This window comes from Acanthopagrus latus, chromosome 22 (genome assembly GCF_904848185.1).
Source record: "Acanthopagrus latus isolate v.2019 chromosome 22, fAcaLat1.1, whole genome shotgun sequence".
NCBI classification, from domain to species: domain Eukaryota; kingdom Metazoa; phylum Chordata; class Actinopteri; order Spariformes; family Sparidae; genus Acanthopagrus; species Acanthopagrus latus.
This window is the reverse complement of record NC_051060.1, coordinates 4,359,186-4,381,957: the sequence shown is the minus strand read 5'-3', so window position 1 is coordinate 4,381,957 and position 22,772 is coordinate 4,359,186. Positions and strand designations below refer to the sequence as shown.

The 22,772-nt window shown below is 43.5% G+C and overlaps 2 protein-coding genes and 1 long non-coding RNA gene across 4 annotated transcripts in view; 1 reads left to right on the top strand and 2 right to left on the bottom strand.

Moving 5' to 3' along the window:
* Positions 1-8,612, bottom strand: part of cnih3 (cornichon family AMPA receptor auxiliary protein 3) — an 87,192-nt gene extending 78,580 nt beyond the window's left edge. Inside the window, 2 exon segments of the mRNA XM_037087452.1 lie at positions 7,479-7,574; positions 7,577-8,612. Of these exon segments, the coding sequence (XP_036943347.1) occupies positions 7,479-7,574; positions 7,577-7,615 (135 nt within the window). The 5' untranslated portion in view covers positions 7,616-8,612.
* Positions 8,613-9,785: 1,173 nt separating this feature from the next.
* On the top strand, positions 9,786-15,812 carry LOC119011986 (spermatogenesis-associated serine-rich protein 1). 2 transcript variants are annotated; one of them, XM_037085418.1, is made up of 6 exons: positions 9,786-9,860; positions 9,989-10,040; positions 12,579-12,743; positions 13,608-13,713; positions 14,891-14,950; positions 15,200-15,812. In XM_037085418.1, exons 3-6 carry the CDS (start codon positions 12,641-12,643, stop codon positions 15,333-15,335), a joined length of 405 nt encoding a protein of 134 aa, XP_036941313.1. In that variant the 5' UTR covers positions 9,786-9,860; positions 9,989-10,040; positions 12,579-12,640; the 3' UTR covers positions 15,336-15,812. The 2 variants fall into 2 exon arrangements, with proteins under 2 accessions (XP_036941313.1, XP_036941314.1); XM_037085419.1 differs by having other exon boundaries at positions 9,801-9,892.
* Positions 15,729-22,205, bottom strand: LOC119011987. The gene is made up of 3 exons (XR_005072323.1): positions 22,075-22,205; positions 21,604-21,761; positions 15,729-15,864 (listed from the first exon to the last, which is right to left on the bottom strand). It is a non-coding gene; the product is annotated as an uncharacterized LOC119011987 (long non-coding RNA).
* Between the last annotated feature and the right edge of the window lie 567 nt (positions 22,206-22,772).

The following is a 22,772-nucleotide window of genomic DNA, read 5'->3' as shown; positions in this document are numbered from 1 at the left end:
GCCCACTATTTTCCCTAAACTAACAAGGAAGAGAGTGACAAAGATCAAGACTGAAATTAGCTGACCTATTGCACTACTGAACGCAGGCTGAATTGCCGAATGTAGGCCGCAGCCGGATTTTTATTTAAAATATGTCTTCCTCCTGCCATCTGAGGCGCATCTGCACCGGAGTCCCTGTATACTGTTCAGTGAATAATGGATGAGTAAATTATTTCAGACACTGTTGTAACAAGAACATTAAGCAGAGGGCTGATTGTAGTTCATCTTTATTTCATTGCCGTTATTAAGACATGAATAATCCAGATGAAGACGGGGGGGACTTTGAGCACCCTCCCTGCAACACAAAGCTTTACTCTGCCGTAACTAAAGTGGTCCGTCTTTGTCTGTCTCTGGTTAATTGTTTCATTTTTGATCTCTTCATCTGTTTCTTTGCATCCTGCGTCGTCACGCGCTTCGCCGCCAGGAGAGCTGGATCCGTCTCAGGACTTCACCAGGAAACTTCAGCCTTCCCGCGCGCGACTTTCACTTCATTATCCATCACTCCATCTTCCTTTGATCTCTCTATCTGTATCGCTGCCTGCTCTCGTCTTTGCCTCTGCCCCTTTTTTTCCTTCCTTTTCATGTCTGATCATCATTTTGATATTCCGCCCCAGTCATCTTCCCCAAACAGTCCTTAACGCCCAGTAAGAGACATCGGTACTGTCTCCCCCTTTCCTTCTCCGTCATCCCATCACTTTCACTGCTCCTGTCATTTTCTCCCTCCTTCAGCAGACTCTGCCCACCCCCTTTCATCCGTCCTCCCTTGACTGTTGTCTGCCCGGTCTATCCCCAGCAGACCCCTACAGTAGATGTTCGAGGCGTTGCGGATCACGGGAACAAGCTTTAGGCCTCTGGCAGGCCGGGGAAAGTGGCACAAAGCGCGCTCGGCCAAATACCGCTCTCCGTTTCAGTCTGTCTTCCACACTTTCACATCTGTGTCGAAATCAACCTTCTGCCATTTGAAATCTGATCCTCCACTTTGCATCTCTCTTCTCAATGCATTTCCACAGTCTTTCTCGGCTGCCCCACATCCCGAAGCTCCTCTCTCCTCCCTGCACATAGCAGCTCAAAAAAAAAACCCAAAAAGCGTATTTTGCTCCATCATCAGAACGCCACAGAGACAGTAACAGATGAGGGAGCATTATGGTTGTTCAGCGCGTGCGATTATTCACGCGACACCTCTGTTAAAACCTGCGAACGCCCTGTACTTGTCAGAATCTCAGTGTGATGCAGAGTCACGCTCGGCAAAGGAAGCGACGCCAAGTGCGATGCTAGCTGAGCTGCTCCCCTCCAAATCCGCGTGTGCGTGAAATCCTGATGTGTAGTGTCGCCTCGGTGTTATTTTAAACCGGCGTTTGCTTTTGTGTGAGGTAATTTAAGTGAATAAATGGAAGCGCAGGTGGAAAAGGGAGGGGCTGAGGAGGAAAGAGGTTTTGGAATAAAAACATCGTTCATTTGCTGCCATATTAACTTAAACCGGGCCCTGGGGCGGGAATGGGGAGCTCCAGCTGGCATCCCCAATCCTCCCATTCTTTATGCAATATGTATGTATCCTGTCACGTGAGCACCCACTGCGCACAGTACAGAGATAAGACTACATATGACAACTTCATTATATCTATCTATCTATCTATCTATCTATCTATCTATCTATCTATCTGTCTATCTATCTATCTATGAACTGAGTGTAAAAGAAAAGGTTGTGGCTAAACATCAGCCTAAGCATGTTTTTTTTCCAGCACGTCCCTATCAGAAAAACAAACACATAGGTGGGCGGTGACAGTGGCTTAATACAGCAATATCTAGTGGCCATGGTTATTATGACAGCAGCAATGGTAACATCACCAGTTGAACACTGACAAAGTCTGTGTAAAATGAAAGTTGGGATGGATGGATGGTCGAACAAACATCATACCCTCACCCAGGAAACCCTAACCCCTTTTTTAAACTAACGTTTGCTCGAAGTTAAGTTACATTAATAATGTAATTATTTAACCAGAAAACCCCACAAAATATTACTAAACCTAACTAAGTCGTTTTCTTTCACAGATCTAACCTAGTGATGACAGTATGATGAAGGTCCAGTACACCTGTGGCTGGTACGCTGCAATGATAATGTTGTTTAATACGTTGATTTGGGAGTCATTGGCAATCGACGTATGCAGCCTTTTCAGTATGAGGATGTGTTCATGATTGAATCACCAGACAACTCAAAGTAAGTGGCTTGTTAATAAGTGGTATCATTGAAATAAATCAAATTACTACTAAACATCGAACCCTCTGGGGGGGACAGCCTTGCTTGGTGCTCCATCTATACCAGTGGTCCTCAATAGGAGGCCCCCGGGCCGCATCCAGCCCGCCAGCCTCCTATCTGTGGCCCCCGAACTGTTATTCCTTCACCATGTGTTGTGGTTGGGTCGGCACATGTATACCTTGACTTGTCTCCATGCCAACAATACACAGACAGCTGGGTCACTCGCTACTGCGAGCACAATTTTTAACTTTTCACTTTTGTTTTTGGAGCAGTTCGCATATTGAAATTTTGCCGGCTGTAGGAGCACGAAAACCACATGTTCAAAGTTCATTGCTAAAAGAAAAGTGGACAGTGAAAATTGGCAATTCAAGAAGAATGGACTGAAATGGACTGCATTCATTCCCCTTCCAACCAGCACAAGACCCATGCACTTAATATGCCAGGAGACTATAGCTGTGGTGGAGACTTCCAATTTGAAATGGCATTATGAGATGAAGCATAGGAATTTCAAAGAGATATTTCTTTAAAATTCAGAGGTTAAAAACAACAAAAATAAATGCAATAAAACTCATATCAAGCTGTAAGCAGGATTCTTGTCACATCTATAACACAACAACAAAAAGCAACAGAGTGCTCAACGAGAGACTTTTTATTTTAGTTTGTATTTTTGTTGTTGTTTTGAATGAAAAGGACATTTTGTTTTAAATATATATATATATATATATATATATATATATATATATATATATACATACACACACACACACACAGTATTATTGCATGTGGCCTGACCGACCTCAATACATGGACCTTTGAGTCATTGAAAAAAAATGTTTGTGGCCCTTTAAGATTTGTATTTGAGTACCCCTGATCTATATAAAACATGCTTTCATACCTCACAGAGCCATCTGCGCACTAAATACCAAAACTGCCACAATATAACGCAAAACCCAGCGTAAAGCGTAAATGATATGATGTCAATTTGACATTCTGCCCTCTGCCTCTCTACCAGCGCAACCTCCACATCATATCTGCTCCAGGGGGCTTTCCCATCTATCAGAGGTGCTCCAGAGGACAGCGTGGTTCGCTTGCAGCTATAATGACACTTAGAGCACATTAGGCGTGTGATTACATGGGAGGAGAATCAGTCAAGCAGAGTCTGACCGTCGGAGCGATGAGCGGCGCGGCTTGGGGGAGGTCGCAGTTCCCCTTGTACGTTAATTAAAAATGGCTTCATAATCACTTACGCGAGCGCTCCCACGGGTGACTGCGGTGTTGCGTTTCATGTGAACAGATTGATTCTGCCGATCTGCCGCATCTGGCTTGAAGTGAGCCACTCAAAGTGTCATTATATCTCGCAGTGAGAATGCTACGACGTGCATATCATCTATATTGCATACATTGTTCCTAATGGACAAATACGTCTTGCTGAGCTGCCAAAACCACTAAGGACCTACACTCTCCGCCGGCTGGAAGAATGTACTTTAAGACGGAGAAATGATGGCAGTGTTTCCTATTAATTAACGAGACTCTGGCAGCCCGCCAAAGTCTAATTTGCGGCACCATAGTGTCATATTGATCCAAAAATGTTTTTCATCTCTTATAATAGCACTGGGGTTTTCTAGTGTTACACACACACACACACACAATCCAGGCCATGCAAATAGCAAAGCATTGCCAGTCGATACCAGCTGTGATCAGTTAGAGGTGGTTTACGGGTTCATTAGTTCCATTGTGAAACATCATATACTCGTTCATAAGAGCTCGTGTTGCATTGTTTTCATCGGAGCAGCTGTGCCTGGTGCTGTATGCGTCTGTCAGATGTTTAGAGCGGTAAATTCCTGTTATTAGGCTGCAGAGTTACTGATTGTGGGCTGTAAAGAAGGCTAAAACATGACGGTAGAGTCAAGTACTCACAACTCTGCCAACACATTACTTTCCTCAGCAGATAACGCAGCAACGTAACAAGCTATTTTTTTTAATAAGAGTAATCTTGTAATGTAATGACTTTTAACGTTAACCTTACCGGACACTGGTGGTTACAACTTCAGTGAGGCTGAACTAGCTCTGTCTTCTGATCGTGAGCGGAAAATGAAAATGAGAAAGATTTACAGAAACAGCTGTCAGGTCAGCGTCTGATCAGGCTTTCATTACTCTTTCAGCGGGGTAAAGGAAAATCACATCGCACGCGTTGATACTGATGATGGAAGAGCAAATTGGCACAGCTCACTTTGCACATTTGCTGGCTAATACCAGAAAATAGATCCAGGTATACAGCAGCAGCACATTATTTCAGGGAATTAACTGACACTTTGGCTCTCCTCTTCCTGTGCTGTAAGGTGTCCTTGGTCAGAAGCCAGGGGAATTTTAGACATTGAACAAAATATCAGTGTGTCAAGGGCTTAATATATCTAATTCAGACACTCGGAGAGAGAAAAGGAGAGACTTAAGGAAAATACCAGCAATACCTGGTAAATTCTAAAGGTTGAGCAGTGTCACACACACACAGTCTATTTATTCAGTGCACAAGTTCAGTAGTCAGATTCATGTAAGTAATGCTTTGAATTCTACCCAAACATCCTCGTGATTAGTAACGTAAGTGACATGACTGAACATAGCTATTTTAAGCTGAGGCATGATCTTTTCCTAAACCTAACCAAGTAGTTTCTGTGCCTAAACTTAACCGCAACCATCTGACAACGTAACTAATGTCCTGTTATAAGTCATAATATGTGAAATGCTTGTCACCCAGCTACATTTTTAAAATCTAACGGGACGTTCCGTATGCATTATTGCTGACCCAGACGTTTATGTCCAAAACAGATGGTAGAAGGTGTCATAGCGCATTCACAGTTTAAAGCTCAGGGCAACTGACCAAGCTGCTGCATTTGATAAACGGTTAGGTGTTGCAAATATTTGATATGACTACTTATTTTGTGTGGTATTCATAATCTATAGTTGTACCAGGTAAAGCCATTGGGTGCTGCAAAAGCATAACATAGCATAGCAGGGAAAATGCCTCAGGTGGTGCTGAGGTACTGTACTTCAGTCAATGCATTTACCAGATTATTCAGCATACAGTAACTTTAATGGACCGTTATATTGCCACGGTCCAGTTCTGTTCCTTCCTCATCCCCCGACCTGTTCTTACTTAACACCTTAGCCTACGGTGAGTCCTGGGCTATTCAGAGAGGAAAGTGATTAATGATATTAGGTATTCCAAAGATAGCCGGCACGTCCTCCTCTTTCTGTCCATACAGAGGTCTTATAGAACGGCTTCGTGAGAGAATGGAAGAGCCGTCAGCCGTGCTCGACGAGCGTTCCCCACTTCAAAAACAAGTTAATGAAAGATTTATCAGCGGGAGAAGATAAGGATCGTGCATATGAGCTAATTAACACGGATTGATTGATTATGGCCAATTAATCACAGCTCAAGTCCATCTCCGCACAGTCATTTGTCATACTGTGACCCCCTCCGTGACTCAGGCGCTCGCGTTACCTGCTGACGGGACGGGTAATATGTTTGAGTCAGGGCACTTCATTACTCATTTCATTCCTGTCGTCCTTCCTCTGTGGCCTGTTCTGTGGCCTTTGTCATTTTATGTTCATTTACACTGGCTCGATTTATTAATAGCCTGATTTTACCCGGGGTAGTTTGACTCCGCACGCCTGCTCTTTTTAGCGATGCGCTGCAGCTCAGGGGGCATCGAAACTAACCTTTTGGTCAAGTGGCCACTGTGGCAGCGGGATTTCTAGTGTTTTCAGCAGTTCTTTGAAACCAGATGAGTTCTTGAAATGAGAGGGGGGTAAAGGAAAAAAAAAAAAAGGACCGATGGAGAGATGGCTACCTGCCAGCACGGCTGATAGAAGTGAGGGAGTTCCAGCCAAACTCTCCCAGCATTTGGCAGGTGGCTGAGTGTTAATGTGCAGCCTCGGCTCTGCTGAATGCTTCCACAGCCCCACGTATTCCCACCTCACAGCCTCTTCCTAATTATGTTCCCTCGCAGTACGGAGCCCCGGCTTATTATGCCGCTTGTCTGTACGTCATGGCGAACGCGGGGCTCAGTGGAGGAGGCATCTCCGCTGTTTTCTGCCATCTTAAGCAGAATGCAAAATAAACGCCTGGTGCGATGTGGATTATTTGCTGAAGCTACAGAATAATGTGTTCCATTGTGATCCTTCCAGCACATCGCAGACAGATCTGAAGGAGGTGTTGTGCTTTCTCGTTCTCTATTATGAATCAGGACATATGGAGACGTTTTCCTCGTCAGTGAAGTAGTCGCGGCATCATTAAGGTGCTGTGTTTGGTCTGTTTTGCATCTTTTTTTTTTTTGCATAAGCTCTCAGTTTCCACTGTACAGCCACGGGTGTGTGCACTCACTGTCCTGGTCTCTTTATTTCTGCTCTGTGAGCAGACACATGGGCCACTGTCTGACAGACAGGCAGACCGACTATTAGCTGTAATTGCCAGAGGATCAGTCATCCCAAGTGCATCAGGTCTGTTGCTGTTTCCATGCAAAAAAGCAGACTGGATGAGGGGGTAACAGGCAGAAAGACCTGACCCAAATCTGTCTTTACATAAGGCCCTGCATGATGGAGATGTTGCTCAGGGAGCAAATAATTAGATTATTCAAATAACATAATGCAGTCAGTCATATTGGCACTGGTGTATGGCTGAGCTGAGGCTTGATTAAAGGCAGAGGGAGCAGAGCTGGAGAGATGAGAGAGGGGAGATTACACTCTACACGATTCCCTAATTGATCTGGAAGGAAGGCTGTTTAATTGATGTAGGATGCTGCAGAAGGGGATGCCAGCGTCTCTGCAAATCAAACTGGGTCAGCGCGAATGTGTAAAGTAGCCAAAATCGGGGGAAATACTGGTGAGACTGTGACAGAGCGGTGAGAGGGATGCGTGCACGGGTGGATGATGGAGCAGGAGGAGGAGACACAGGTGCGCACCTGTCGTGTGGAGGACAGTATCTGCAAAAAAAAAAAGAGAGATGATCCTGTGATGTAAAAGCTACGGGAATATAATTTGAAAGGAATTCGTGCGCATGGCTGTTGGCTGCCTGTCGCTATTACGCACAATTATCACACCTGCGCGTCTAATATTGGCAAATCCCCGGTGACGAGACCATCGACGCGCGTAAAAGACGAACGAAACACACCAGTTGTGAGGTACTTACGTGCCATATTGCGAAGAAGATCAGCGACACACAGAGGACCAGAGACAGCATGTAGCAGAAGGCAGCAAAAGTGAACATAATTGAAAAGGGAAACGGTGGTTAATTTCCCAAAGAAGCACGATCCCTCTGACAAACATCTAAAAACAAAAAGGGGGGGAGTCTGGAAGAAAAGTTCTCACGGTGCCGTGAGAAGCCGATGCGGTACCGGCACCATGACTTCGCCCCTCACAACAAATTGTTGCAGAAAAAAAAAAACAATCTCAGCCAGCAAGCGGTGATGCGACTCTGAAGTCAAAAGCTGGTCTCAGATCAGTGCGCTCGGCGTGGCCAGCGGTCAGCGTCCACGGTGTCGGTTGAGCGCAGGCACAAGGCGAGCGGGCTTTCTCAGAGATCACTGGGAACTAACGAGAGGAGGCTCTGCGCAAAAAAAAAAAAAGAAGAAGAAGAAGAAAAAAGCATCCAGGAGAAGGTGCGTGTGGAGGTAATCCATTCAGCCGCGGCAGGAGCAGCTGTGCTGTGTCTGTGCTGTCATGGTGCTGCTAGAGAGAGAGAGAGAGAGAGAGAGAGAGAGAGAGAGAGGGAGAGGGGCTCCTCGTCACTTCATGCTCACGGCGGTAATAAATGCTGTTTTCTCTCCCTGACAAACCTATCAGAGCGCAGGAAGCCGCGTGAACAGGTGGATTTAAAAGAGCAGCGCCCGGTGCGCTCCAGTGTGCGCGCGCATGTGTCTCTCTCTCTTGATGTCTGTGTCACTTTTGCAGTGAGTCCATATGAAGGTCGGCTGCTCTCGGTGCAGTTCAGGTCATTTGGATGCTTCAGAATTTGGAGCCTGCGTTTTGCTTTGGCACCCGATCTGTGTTCATTGATTGATTGATTGGCCCCGTCATGCATCAGTGTGACTGCAGACTGGTGCCACACCAGCAAGAATTGGTTAGATTGACCACTTACCGTGATGCTTTTTCCCGAACTTGACTGACATACTGTCTCATCCACAAAACAATACACACACACCCAGAAGATGATTACCTTACAGCCAGTGATTCAGGTTTGGGGAGCACTGAGTGGAAAGCAGCCCACTGTTTCATTGATAAATTCAAAGGCTCTGAACATCTGCTGGGATCGAGGAGTACAGTAGACTGCGTTTAAACTGTGAGACTGGCGCCACCCTCTGACGCTTTTATTAATTGCCCGTAATTGCAACTGCCATGTAGAGCAAAATAAACTTCACAGACCTTGGGAAACATGTCTGTCTGCTCTGGATCCACAGCAAACTGCACTCACTCGCAGATACCAGCCACCTAAATGTGCCTGATCAGGCCCTTTATCTAGCTCCACACCAAAACCGGACTAGGTTCTATTCTGGGCTGAGACCCATCCTCCATCCTAGATTACTGTTATGTAAATACTTTCAGTAGTTTTTGTGGGATCCTACTGACAATCCAACCAACACCAACAAGTGCAAAAACATAACCTCCCCGGCAAAGGAAATGACAGTCTAAGCAATAAAAAAGTTAAAGAAAGAACGGTGATGGAAGTGAACCGAGCACATTTACTTGCGTACTGTACTTAAGTGGGCCTAAATTTCTAACTTATTTGAGTATTTCTGTTTTCTGTGTTTACTCCACTACATTGTACTTTTTTACTCAAAGCTACATTTACTTGGTAACTTAAGTAACGTCTCCTGCATACTGCATCAGAGTCAATGTGGCACATCTTAAATATATTCACTTTATTGGCACTGTGATATTAAAAATCACCATTTTTTATAGCCTTATCAAAAAATGCTGACTATCAGATGGGATAATAAGCCATGGCAATGATCAGACCCCACAGTGCACGGTGTAGTGAACATGTGCAGGGCTATATGAATGAATTTGGGCTGCTTTATTGCTTTATAATATAAATACTTAAGTAGACTATATTTTATATGACACAGCTTACTTCAGGGCTTTTACTCTGAGTGCTACTCTTATGGGTGACTTTCACTTTTACCAAAGTAATAGTTTACTAAGTCTGACAGAGTAAAATCACGGCAGTGAAATAGAAGGTGATGCTCTGTGAAGGACCAGGAGCCATCAGGATCCACTGCCTTCTTCTGAGACAAGGGTGATCTTCCGCTACATTATTGTAATTGAAGGTTTTACAGATTTGTATTTTTTAAAAAAATCCTGCCGACGTTGATGTAACAATGAAGAGAATCCGTGGGGGTTGTTTTATGTTTTTTTTTTTGTTTGTTTGTTTTTGTTTTTGTTTTTAAGTTTTATTTTGAAAGCCCTGTTGTAACCGGATTTCCTCACTTGACGCCCGCGCGTGTCGCCTAGCAACAGCTGCTCGTGACAGTTCAGCTGTGACTGCTCCCTCTGACTGGACGGGGATCCGCAGGTGTGTTCGGCACAGACACAGACTGTCGGCCGGTAAAACAATACAGAAACATAGCGCTGTGTCTTGAGTAATGACTATGAATTTATGAGACATATCCTTTTTTTTTTTTTACTGACGCGTTGTAAAAGTGACGTGACACACCGCAAAGTGGACACCGGACAGTGAACACCGGAGCGACCCGTAAGTAAGCTACGTGTAGGCACATCTCTAAATGATGGCACTGCTCCCTCAGCAGGTCACTGGACCGTATAGCAATAGGAGGATAAAGTAGCAGCTAATAGCTGCTATAATCATGGACTGAGTTACAGTGAAGCTCAGTAGGCACTTGTGTGTTCACTTGTCTTGAGAATTCATCCCTCTGCTGAGCACTTACACAGATCAGCCTCCTAGCTTAAATTAAACAGATGATTAATTCAGGGGCTAAGTTGTCATACATGGGGGGGATAGACTGTGAAAAAGATTCCAACAATTAAAAAGGCAGTTTTACAGTTCATTGCATCATAGTTGCATCCTTATTTTCTCCGCAGCATAAATAAAATGCTCAGACAAATACAAAAAAAATGAAGGCAGAAGTCTATATTGCCGTCTTTTAAAAGACACCTGAGCCCGTCACTCAGCCCTCCTGAGACGGTACAGTGCTGCAGTGCAGCTTTTCATTCTCTCTCTCACACACACACACACACACACACACTGGAACAAACAGAAGGGGGCTACTAAGTCACTCCAGGACCCATCTTTGTTTCTGTGACGCCACCACGCTGTCACGGTGTTCTCCCTCCTTCTACATGTGGAGATATGACAGCACTGACAGCCCCTCGGTGAGACGTCAAGAGGTTCTTGTGTCAAAGCTCTCAAAGTGAAAGACAGACATGAGGCCTGTGAGGACAGACAGACAGACAGACTGAGAATTCTGCACAGCAACTAGTGACACAGCAGATTAGGGATACTGCTGCGTCATTGCTCAGCATTTTTCTCAAATCCCTCTTGGTTTTGTTGTGCGTTTTAGCTCTGCGATGCTGTAGCTGAGGTCAGGTCCGCAAAAACCTTTGAACACAACATAATCTTTGAAACTGAAATGATGTAGTACTGAATCATAATTGTCACTGAGTCAATCACATTTTTGCCTCTCCTTGATATAAAATCTCTTTATTTACTGATTGAAAACCACAGAAACCATCATGATGTAATACAGTGGAGCTTATAGTCTAGTTTTATACTCAACTGAGTGTTACATCTTGAGACAAGAACAGACAGGCTCACAACTACTATTTGACACGGTGTCAAGTGTACCCTTTCTGCTATTGTTATTTGAATAGAATCTTTTGTGCAATTGGCAGTTTTTACAATTTCCAGGGTTTCTGCAGAAATGTAGCATCGCACAGCCATTGAGTTGTCTGCAGCAAGAGCAATGCAGCAGAGGCTGACTCGTATGACAATAAACTGAACCTGATGTGTAAAATGGGGCTCGGGGAACATTAAATTCATTCACTGATTTGGGTGAAACTCAGTCATATATTTTGGAGAAAGAATTTTGTGATGTCCTCCTGCTGATCTGCCTCATCCCTCTGTTAACTATTGCTAACCAGCAGCACCTTGATGTCACCTTCAGGCCAAGGCCGCTTGCCGACCCCGAGAACGACGGAGGCTATTTAGAGTGCTATATGATTCATGTAGTTCCCTGATGAACTCATAATGCTAGCTTTGCTGCTAAAGCGATCACTAACCACTTCACTACTTATTTGTTGAGTCAGCCTCGGGGTGCAAGGAACCAAATCCGGAACGAAATCCACCTCGGTATTGCATTCTTTGTCGTCAAAGTAGCCTCCATCTTCTCCGGGGCTGTCGTGTTAGGTCCAGATCCAGCCGTGTTCAGTGGTAGCTGCTGGCCAAGCTGGGGTGGTGGGCAGTTAGCTCCATGGCAGGTGGCGAAGCACACATTTAGCAGTCTTGGCTGCTGTTAACACAAGTCAATACCTGCAAGTCCCTCCCCAGCAGTCAGTCTTTACTGGAAACACGTAACCATGGCAAAGCAAAGGGGACTCCAATAAACCTATCATGTGTACTTTGCTGTATGCGACCATTACCTGACTGACCTCTAAAGCTGTGACCTTGTTCTCTGGTTCCATTGAGCCCCATTAGAATCCATCTACTGGAGCTCAGTGAACTGCTCATTTTAGAATACATCTTCAGGGTTGTGCACCTCCAAAGTGTTTGCGAGCAGTGGGCCATCACTATCAGCTGCCTTGGGGATTCATTTTTAGCTCTGATAAGCTATATGTGTCAGCGCTGGCCTTTTTACAGCTCGTTTGTGAAGGTAGCATTGCCAGAAATTGGCATAGCCTCTAATTTTTTGTTTGGAAAGGGGCCAAGGCCATAATGTGCTCAATTCCCAGTCGGCACTTCAAATGGTGTTGCATAGCAACTAATAATCCTTTTTGTCCAATCAAGCAGCTTTTTCTGCACTGTTTTTTAATCGTTATTTATGCAAGGGAGAGCTTTACTCCTACATTACTCCTTCTCAGGAGCAGCTGTCTGACATGCAGTCACAGCAGGTACTGTTCACACCTGGGGTTTCTTTAGTTAATGTGTTGGCCAACAGTCAGCATCAGGGGAGCAACTGGTTTTGCTAGAGTTTCCCAGTAAATGGTTTTCCTGGGTAAGCTTGGAGTTGTCAGTGGAGCACTTTGGCAAACGCTTTCTGTTGTGTGTATATTTCAGGTTCAGAACAATATCTACAATGTTTAGATGCTAATATCAAGCGGAGGGAAAAAGATGATTGGATGATGAACCCGAGCCACAGCCAGCCCCCCTCTCACACAGTGCAAGCGGAGGAAACCTGCACTGTGCGGGACTCGCCACCCCAAACCACTGAAGTCTTCAAAAGTAGGACAGAACAACAATATATTTGAGATATATTCCTGTTTATAAATAAAGTTCATGATTAACAATGAATACACAGTCACCAGGGTTGTGAATAACAGATTACATGTAATTGGGTAAACATAATCAGATTACAAGAATGTCACTATAATTAGCCCAGATTACATTTGAAAATTGTGTAAACAGATCATAGTTACATGGTCATAATTGCTTGCTAAATATTTATGTATTGCCATTATTTGGTCAAACTGCCACACCAGAAGTGAAATATTTCATGATAATCAGTGCTCTAATAACTCATGAAAAGTGCATCTGACATACATTTTAAATACGAACATATATATGTTAGCATGGTTCTTACACAAGACAACCCTAACTCCGGCAGTTGTATCATTTAATTTTGTTTGGATTTATGGGAAACCAAGCCTTATTACATTTTTATTTGCAGCAAACAGTACGCTACATGATGGGGAGATCACAAAGTACACCTGTGGTTTGTCTCAGTACTGTTTGAGTCAGGTAGATTTGATTTGACCGACTGAGAATGCCGAATATCCAAAGTGTATTTTGTTAGCATTGAAAATGTTTTAGTGCATTTAAGAGAAAAATATTATAAGTGAAACTTAAATGTTCGCGGCTGCGTCAATTTTTAAGTATAAGGTAAAATTATTTCAAGTAAATCAGAACTGATCCCAAACATTTTAATTAGATTACTTTTTGTAATCCAGTGGTTTATGTTACCATGTACCAGACATTTCCATGTCATTTGTGTTCAGTAACTAATCTTTTTTAGAGCATTTTGTAGTTCCAAATGTGACTGAAGTAAATATTCAGCTACATGTGCCTCTTGCCATGTCTTACCTACAGCTGTGCCCCCCCGCCACGTTGTTATTGGAGCCAGACCCTTCTGCTCCCCCGAGTACAGCCCTGACTTCCACAAGTTGGGCTCAACAGTACCTTACAGCACATACAGGTGTGTAACAGCATGATGTAATATAAGCTTTTCTAGCTCTTCAGTTTAATAACACCTAATAGGTTATTGTGTAAGTATCTCAGAATAAAGACAGGTGGTGACATCAGTTAACTGTAAAACAGCAAAATGCATAGTGATGACAGCTTTGACAAAATACACATTTACAGTAATTAGTTGCAAGATACCAGCACTGCATTCACACGTTTCCCAGCAACAAGGAAGTGCTCCACTGAGATGTTGTGTCTTTTAACTTCCTGTACACTACTACTCCTTGAGTGAGGATCAGAACAGTTTTTGATCTGATGTGTTTAATGTGTTTCCAACTGTGAGTGGGCTGTGTGGACTAATCAGTACCAGAGCATTTGTCTCTTGTGTTTTCTTATAGACAGTAATTGTAAAGATAAATGGTAACGCCACCAATTTTAAACATTTCAAGTGTGTTAAAAGGTCTTGGGGATTACTGCATATGTGAAAAAAAAGTAGTAGAAAGCCTTTTGTGTGCAGGAAGCTGCATGTAATCTGATAAATTGCCTCCAGTGATGACACTCAGTGGCTAGTGTAGGTGCCTAGGTCTTGAAAAGGATGAAGAATGTATGGGGAAAACAGTGATCTCTCTTCTTCTGCTGTAACAATTTTAATCATTTATTTTAAAACAGACCCTAATGAGTCCAGTTGTGTTATAGAAGTGGACTGCTGGCACCTACATTACCCACAATGACACAAACAGTTTATCCAGTTGCATGCAGCATTCCTCTGGGCTTTATACTATTTTTTTCTCGTATGCAGTTGTACTCCCCAAGACCTTTAAACAGACTTTAGTATGTAAAATTAGTGGAGTTACCCTTTAAGAGGTAACAGGTACCATATCATCATGTGACAGCAGAATAACAACTTGAGTCAAATATCTATCTAGCATGCATTTTGGTGGATGTGGTGAAACCTTGTTGGCCACAGAAAAACCCCAAACCCTGTGTTTGCCTCTCCTCTTCAACCAGAGGAGCTGCAGACATTTGTCCAGCAGATGGCGCAATTTACATTATTATCAGTGAAGTGGAGAAGCGCTGAGGTCAAATGCATGTTATTTACATTTAACATGAGTCAAATCTGATAAATCCTGATAACCAGCTGTTTCAAAACCGACCTACTTAGACTGAACTGATCTTGATTCTTGTTTCAGACCGAGGACAGATATCAGAGCAGACACCTCCACTCCTCTGCAGTCTTCTGCCAAGACACAGTGAGTTGAAAGCTACAGTATTAATCCAGACCGTATTATTCTGAACAAAGAATGTATTACATCAAACTCCAGAGAATGAAGTTTCAGAGAATTGCTCTTTTCTCTTTTGGGGTGAAAACCACCTTAATGCTGGCCCACACACAGGACTTAAGCGTGACTCGATTTCAAACAATCACACCAAACTGCTCAATAGAGCAGAACACATGTGAGAAAACATGGGATGAACATGTGTATTTCCTTCATTGACAGTGTGCCGTACTCAGAGAAGAAGAGGCTCCTGGACAAACAAGAGGAGATCCAGGAGGTGAAGCAGCTGGATGAGTGGAGGCCCGCTGTAGGCATCTTCACAGCAGTGCTGGAGGAGTTAGAGAACAAAGCCAGCTAACAAGTTACACAAACACAATAGTGTACTCTTTATCTTCATCTGAACCTTGTAAGAAATACACACACTGCTGATGGATATACAAGCAATTTCAACATTCCAGAATCTTCCACGACATAACTCAAGATATGCTTTTTTCTTACTATGACTTTTTCTTTATTAGATTGCGCAACTAAAGTGTAGGCTGCTGTTCTTTCTTTTGCTGTTCTTGAATTTGTTTCGTCTTTATCCTTTCTATAATGAAAGTGTTTGAGGTACTTCTATGTAGGTGAGAAGGAATGCAGCATCCTCCTGGATAAGTAATAAATCATGTCCAGCTGCCTTTGTCTGTGACTAAGATGACTCATCATCAAGCCTTCACGTGGTCCATGTTCTCCTCAGTGTAACCAAGAAGCTGACATCTTATTTAGATGGATCCACTCTGATCTATTGTGTGTGTATAACATGGACTTACCTTTAATAAAGTATTTCAGAAGAATCTTCTGAGGCCTTTTTCCCTTCTTTCTTCAGTGTAATCATCCTGGCATTGTCTCTGATGACACATGGGCAAATCTAATTGATTTAACTTATGGAGAAGTATTTAAGTCAAATAATATATTATATTTTGTGACATAGTAGTTTGTGTTCTAGTCATCAATCACAGACACATGAGAGCTGTAGAAATCACTGGAACTGAAGACTGATGATATACATGTCGTTTACATATGTTCGACCAAGACTGTATCTTCGGCCACACAATGTTATTCTTAAAATACTGCTTGTGCACTCGAACAAAATGTTTAATTTCTACCCCGGCTGTAATAATTTTTCAATATCATTAAATTTAACTCATTAGTTTGAAAGTCATTAAGGTCAGTTCGATACCATTCAGGTCCCCCCCTTGATAATAATGACTATGTGATCCCAACAATAATTACTATACAGTAGTGCCACCCTAAGTGCTGCGCTGGTTGTTTCTGTGATCTGGACCGATCAATGTTGTGATAATGATTTAATCAATAAGGCCCGAGGTCCTCAAGCCAACCAAATAAAACAGAATTACTGCTCCTATCTTGAATACTACGCTGCTGCGCGTGCTCTTACCTCCCTGGAGTCAGCAGTTCAGCCGTATCAGCTGCTGCTATGCTAAAATGTTCCCTGGGTTTTTTAAATGCTATACGAGCTGACAGATAAAAGGTGTAAAACTTGAATGCTTCACTGTTTGTATCAGTGAATGCTGAGCTCCTGCAGCGTAGCCGGTCTTCTCTTTGCTTCAAAAGTGCAGGAGTTTTTCATATCAGTTACAGTCAAATACAGTCTGTTCTTCCTGTGCATGACATACACAGGAAAGGAAACAAAGGCAAACTTTGTTTTTTGACATTTGGTAGGAAGTCCAGCAAGATGAAAAGAATCGTTCTAAAATGCTGTAGTAAAAAGCTGAAAGTCCAAACTTCCTGCTATGAAAGCTGCTTAGTGGCGCGTGAAGCCAAAACTGTTTGACTTTGCGAGTAGAGAATTCAGATCATGTCCTCATCCAGCACACGCACCAGAGTCTTCCACCAGCCAGCAGTTCAGCGACACAGCCATCACGCGCTGCACAAGCAGCCACTGTGTTCCAGCCATATGGCTTTGTTTGTGTCAACTGCAAAACCAATAAACATAACGACACTTTCTCCCATGCCATTCTGAAGCACATCGCGAGATGTCTCTCCTTCAGTCACTCCTGCTGTGAGCTGTAGCCTCTGGCTTGGAGCTGGTGTCGCCAGATGTGCCTCACCTTCACCAGGTGGTTCAATACTTCGATTCTATTGTCAACAGGAGGCTCGTTCTGCTGTCGACTCAGCCTCCTTTCAGAGCGCGTTCGTGTCATGTTCTGATGGATTTGTTTTTGACCTGGTTTAACCAAATATCTTCAGCACAGCAAAGGGGTAGTTGCACCTACCAGTGGTGCAAGGGTGACCAACAAGTGCGAGCCATTCAGGGGGTAGAGCAGGGCAGGTCTTGTCAAGAGACATGATCGCGGTGTGGTAGCCCCCTGCAACTCGGCTCAAATGGACGCAAAGTTTACTCAAGATTCAACCTAACTTGAGGATGGCGCTGTGCAGAGATAAGGGAAATGATGGACATGAGAAGAAGCTACTGTAGGGCAGCAGCGGGAGGAAAGCGCTCGCTCGTCATGAATAAGGTGCCAGTCACAAAGCTGAAAACTGACAAAGCTACTGATCTTCATAAATTATTTTCTATTATTTAAATGAGTCTTAAAAGGAAGCACTTCATAAGTTTCCACCCTCATCTCCCGCCCTTGTGCCATCTGTAGGATGCCATTTTTTAAAATTTTTTTTTTGGTCTTTCTGGGAGCCGACAGCCTCTCTGCTGCCGTGACTAACTGAATGGCTGGCTTTGGAGTCCCCGTGGGTTTGCCGTTCTCTGAGCATCTCCCGCTCCAAGACGTTGGCCAGAACCCGGAGCACTTTGTCATGCCACCACTTGTATCTCCCTCCGCTGAGTGCTGCAGCCTGACAGGATGCAGCCCATTGTCCCTTTGTTTCCGCAGAGCTTGCACAGTGGACCATAAAGTAACAGACGGAGATGAAGTATATCAGTTGTACTTCATAAAAGATCAGGAGATGTTAAGTTTTGCCAATTTAGTAGAATTGGCTTATACTGATTTAGACAGAAAAAGCAAAGAGTAAATAAAATAAGAAGTGTATCAGCCATAAGTGATAAAGAACTGTATCAGATGCATTTTATCGACCTGAATTGTATGAAATAGCACCATCCCATATTAAGAGTAGATAGCCCCTGAGTTCTATCTGGGTCCATGTATCTATTGGACGATTACTGTAAAACAGAAGAATGGTTTGTGATTTCATTCAAATTCTGAAACTGTGTATTAAACTTGCGCAATGATAGGCTGCTCGGCCTTAAACATCGTGCTGAGGTACTGCTGCATGTAGCAGGTAAGCCCCCATGACCCCCGCCCACCTGCTCCAACACCTGTCTGCAGTGACATTTGCTGTTTATCCTTGTGCCAAATCAGAATGTGTTTGTTAGCGCCACGGACGGACGCCTGAAAGGTAATCCTTCGTGATTCTTGACTGGGCATCCCATTGCTCTTAATGAATGTCAGAGCAGGGAATTTCATAAGGTCACCAGTTTAAATGTCAACAGGCAGAGAGAGAATGCAGGTGTTTTGGGGTTTTTCTTTTTTTTTTTTTTTTTTTGCTGAACGTGGACAAGCCAACACCTAAAAGCAAGAACATGCATTTAAGATTTCACCTTGAATTACCTCTTGTATAGCAAGTCTGGTCCAGTCCTCTCAAACTGAAGTGTCAAATATTTAATATTTATATTTAATATGTATTATGCATTGAAAACTAATGAAATTTAGAGCAAATTATACTGTATATATATGTAAAAAAAACATTCTTCAATGAAAAGGAAGAGCTTTTTCTCCTCCACCCTTGAGGCCTGCCAATTAGGGCTTCTAAAGTTATAAAGTATTCCTGCTACAAAGCGCAAAGGACACAGCGCATCAGTAACACATAAGTGGCTGGGACACATGCACACCCATTCCTCCATGCCCTCCTGAAGATTTGCATGCAATTAAAGGTGCGAGGGTACAGGGGCAATCACGTTGGGAGCCTGGGCCTGTTAGATAAGCTAATATGAAACCACCTTGTTGTCTTCACAGTCATACCACAACAACACAGGCGCCAGCGAACTGCTGCTGGGGACTGACATGGAAAGTGTGTTTGAATGTGACTGAGGGGGCACCATGTCTGTGTGCGAGAGTGTGTTGGCATTTCATTCGATTTTCAAGGGCGCAAACATCAACAGCAGCTTCGGGTTGAAGTTGCCACACATGTTTTGTTGCAGTGGCAAGCTGATCATAATATTGCTGGAAGCTCGGTGGCATCCTGACAGTCCAGAGTTAGAAGGGGTAGTGGTTGAAATGTCCCTCTATGAAATGGGGCAACCCCTCAAGATCCGCATACGTTAACAGTTGGTCACGTAATCAAACAGTCACATAAATAGACGCAATTGGACATGTCCAATGTCCCGCCTTCAGCTGTGGTGAACTGGTGCTTCCGCAAAGCCGTTTATCTGTCATAAATATAAAAGCATGGAAGCTCACAAATTCATTCACGACTTCACATTATCTTCACATCCAGCTTAGAGGTCATCAGTCCTGGATGGGATCCCAGAGAGACGTAATCTAATTTTTGCTACACTACTTTTGTTGGTACAGCTAAATGACACAAAGCTGTGATTAACTTATAAAAAGATAAAAAAACACTTCATCAGACAACTGTATCTGGCCACTAGCGATGCTTTATAGGCCAACAGGAGCAAACCACGCTCCTACTCTGCCTTTCTGCACTGATATAAGAGGAGCGCTAACCGCTGCATCTTCACTGCCGGACTTAAGTTACATTTTAAGGCATCGTATGCCATCAAAGGCAGGAATACAACATTGAAATCTGTCATACACAAATCAGCAATAATTCTGTAAGGTTAGCTCGCTAGGTACTTGACTAGTGAGACATCAGCAAACTAATAAGGGCTGTGTCAAGCTTGTTATAAAGAAAAGGACCACAATACATTGACACGACAGAGTTCTCCTAAATCTCAGTTTGAAGTGTGTCTCTAAAAACCCCCGACGCCTGTGTAATCCTTCACTATATTTTATTTGGGGCATTTAGCAGAAGCTTTAGTCCAAAGCAACACGCATACACACATATACTGATAGTGGTGGCTGCCATGCCAGGCGTCGACCAGCACATCAGCAGCAGTTTGGGGTTCAGTATCTTGCCCAAGGACACTCTAACTAGAGCCAATCTATTTTTATATTTCTGTCAATTAGAGTCATTAGTTTCAGCAGTGATTAAATGATTCATTTATCAGTCGTTCAACAAAATTAATGGATTGGATGCATTTGATTTTTTTAAGTTACTTAGGTCATGTGTCAAACAGAAAATCCCTTGTTTGAGCTATACAGATGTGAATCATTTGGTCTTCTCAGTCTTTCGGGAAAATAAATAATATATCTTCGAGTTTGTGGATGTTGGTCGGACAAAGCGAGTAATTTCAAAACATAATTTTCGGGGCTGGGAGCTTGTGATGTGAAACGTTCGGACGAAACACTTATTGGAGCAGCGAATTGGTAGATTAATTGATGATGAAGAATAGTTAAGTCAGGGTCCGTAAACACTAAACTGACAGCAAAGAACTTGTGGCGATGAAGGCCAGCTGTGCTGTAACCTGTCATCAAGAATATGTTGTATAAAAAGTTGCACACGTCACTGGTGAGGACACAGAGGCAAAACAATGAGAAAGCAAGCTCAGTGGTGGAAATCATGAACACTACAGCATCCTCTCAGAGGGATTTCCCTCACCGACTACCTCTGCTGCCGAGTCTGCGTGTTCAGTCAGCAATCAAAAATCCACTGATCAAGGGCCAACAGTGTGGATACGGCCCGACAACTGGGACCACAGATGCTCACTGACAGCCCCAACATCGGTCGACAGCCTACCGTTATCTGGCGTGTCAGGACCCTTAGTTCCAGCCCTTGCATGCTGACTGACATCCCCATGTGTTCTTCGTGTTTAAAGAACTCTACACTACTGCGTCTGTGCAGGTGCTCACACACATTTGAGGACCCATTTTCTGTCCGAGTTCGAAAGTTATCAGCTATTAAACACCGCCACTGTGAGGACAAATTCATCCGAAACAGAAAAGCGGGCGAATCACAATCAACAAAGTGTTTGCACGCAGAGAGAATGATGTGACTCCAGCAGCAGGTGGAGGAACACACGTAGAAACAGCTTATGGGGAAACCATTTACCCACCCTCCCCATGGCTACTGTTCCAGAGCTAGAGCCATTACAACAAATAACAGCGTTTGTGCCTCCACATACAAGGACGGGGGGGGTGGAAAAACCGTATTCACTGTGTGGAAACTGATGTGCAGATTATACAGTGCGGTGTGTAATAATACCAGAGCGAATCATGCCACTGCGGCCTTTCTTGAATAATGATTTTGTTGGGGTCCAATAACAGTGAAATTGAATACGCGGTCATTGAAACTGCACCGCACACACAAAGTGCTGACACTGCTCATTTTTCAGAGTGTGCACGCTGGAGAGCGAGAGCCGAGAGAATGACCTGTTTGTGTGCGTTTCCAACAGTGCCCCCTAATGACAAGCTTGAGTAAAGCAAGTCTGACAAGCTAATGCATGGATATTCATTACTGTAACTTGTAACTAACAAATAATTATAAATACTTACCAAGAGGCTCGTTGACCTTGTTTACAACAATAAGTGGGTTGTCATGGCTTTTTTGCTTGTTAGCAAGCATGTAGACCACAGGCTATTCACATGGTGGCCATTTTCTTCTGACATCATGCTCCAAGTGAACCGGCTGCTGGTGTTCAAGGTGGCATGTTCTAAAAATGTGGGAAATCTGACAGATTATTATCATTTCAGCACTTTCTGAATAGATGGAGCTTTTTTTTTTTTTTTTTAAATGTAACCATGTCTGAAAACACAGGTAGAGTCTGGTGTGCAAGCTATGCCACCATGTGGTAAATGTTACCAGTTGCCCTTTAAAGAAAATCTTACACTATATGTTTTAACAGTCTCGCTGAAGTTAAACTAGGCATTTTACCAAGTTAAAGTGACATGAAGTAAAACCATATGAAAGACAGTTCCTCTCAGCGAGAAGAACTTTTCCTCCTTGTGAAATGAATGATTACTTACTCTGAATTTGAGTGCATCCACTTCCATATGCATTCTTCACATGACCTCCAAACCTTTACCGTGGCCTTTCTCATGTGTAGCACACAAGAATAAGTCCGCCTCTCTCATACAGCTCGTCTGGCTAATGTCCAAACAGTCCAGGGTAGCAGTGCATGTGTGAACACTGCCATACAGATTACATCCACAGTAAGTGTAAATGTTGGCCTGTGTGCAAACAGTGACGTTATATCTAAACACGTTTCATATGGAAGTAGTCTATCATGGCTAGCTAGCTAACGTTAGCTTCAAGCTGATGATGCTAATGATGGGCAAATAAATATGACAGCAACATAAGGAGCTAACGTTAGCTATGTTGACTACATAATGCAGAGTAATGATACATTTCCCCTACAGACACAAACCAGCAGATTACCTGTCCAACAGAGATGACGGAGTCGACATGGCGTCCGTTTTCAGGCCTTAGACGCCATCAGCTGTCGCCAAATCCGTCGCGTTGTCCCACCTTATTTCACATTTACACTCATTATCATCATTTTTTCAGTTGCTGGTCAGTCGAGAAGCTTTGTCAGATTCCTTACATCTATACAACTTACAATCTGAAATGCAACAGCACAACGTTATCCCAGCATTCAAACTTGTCACCCAGAACGCAACGTCAGAGGAAAATGGCCGCTGTGAGGATATGGTCTATGGCTCAC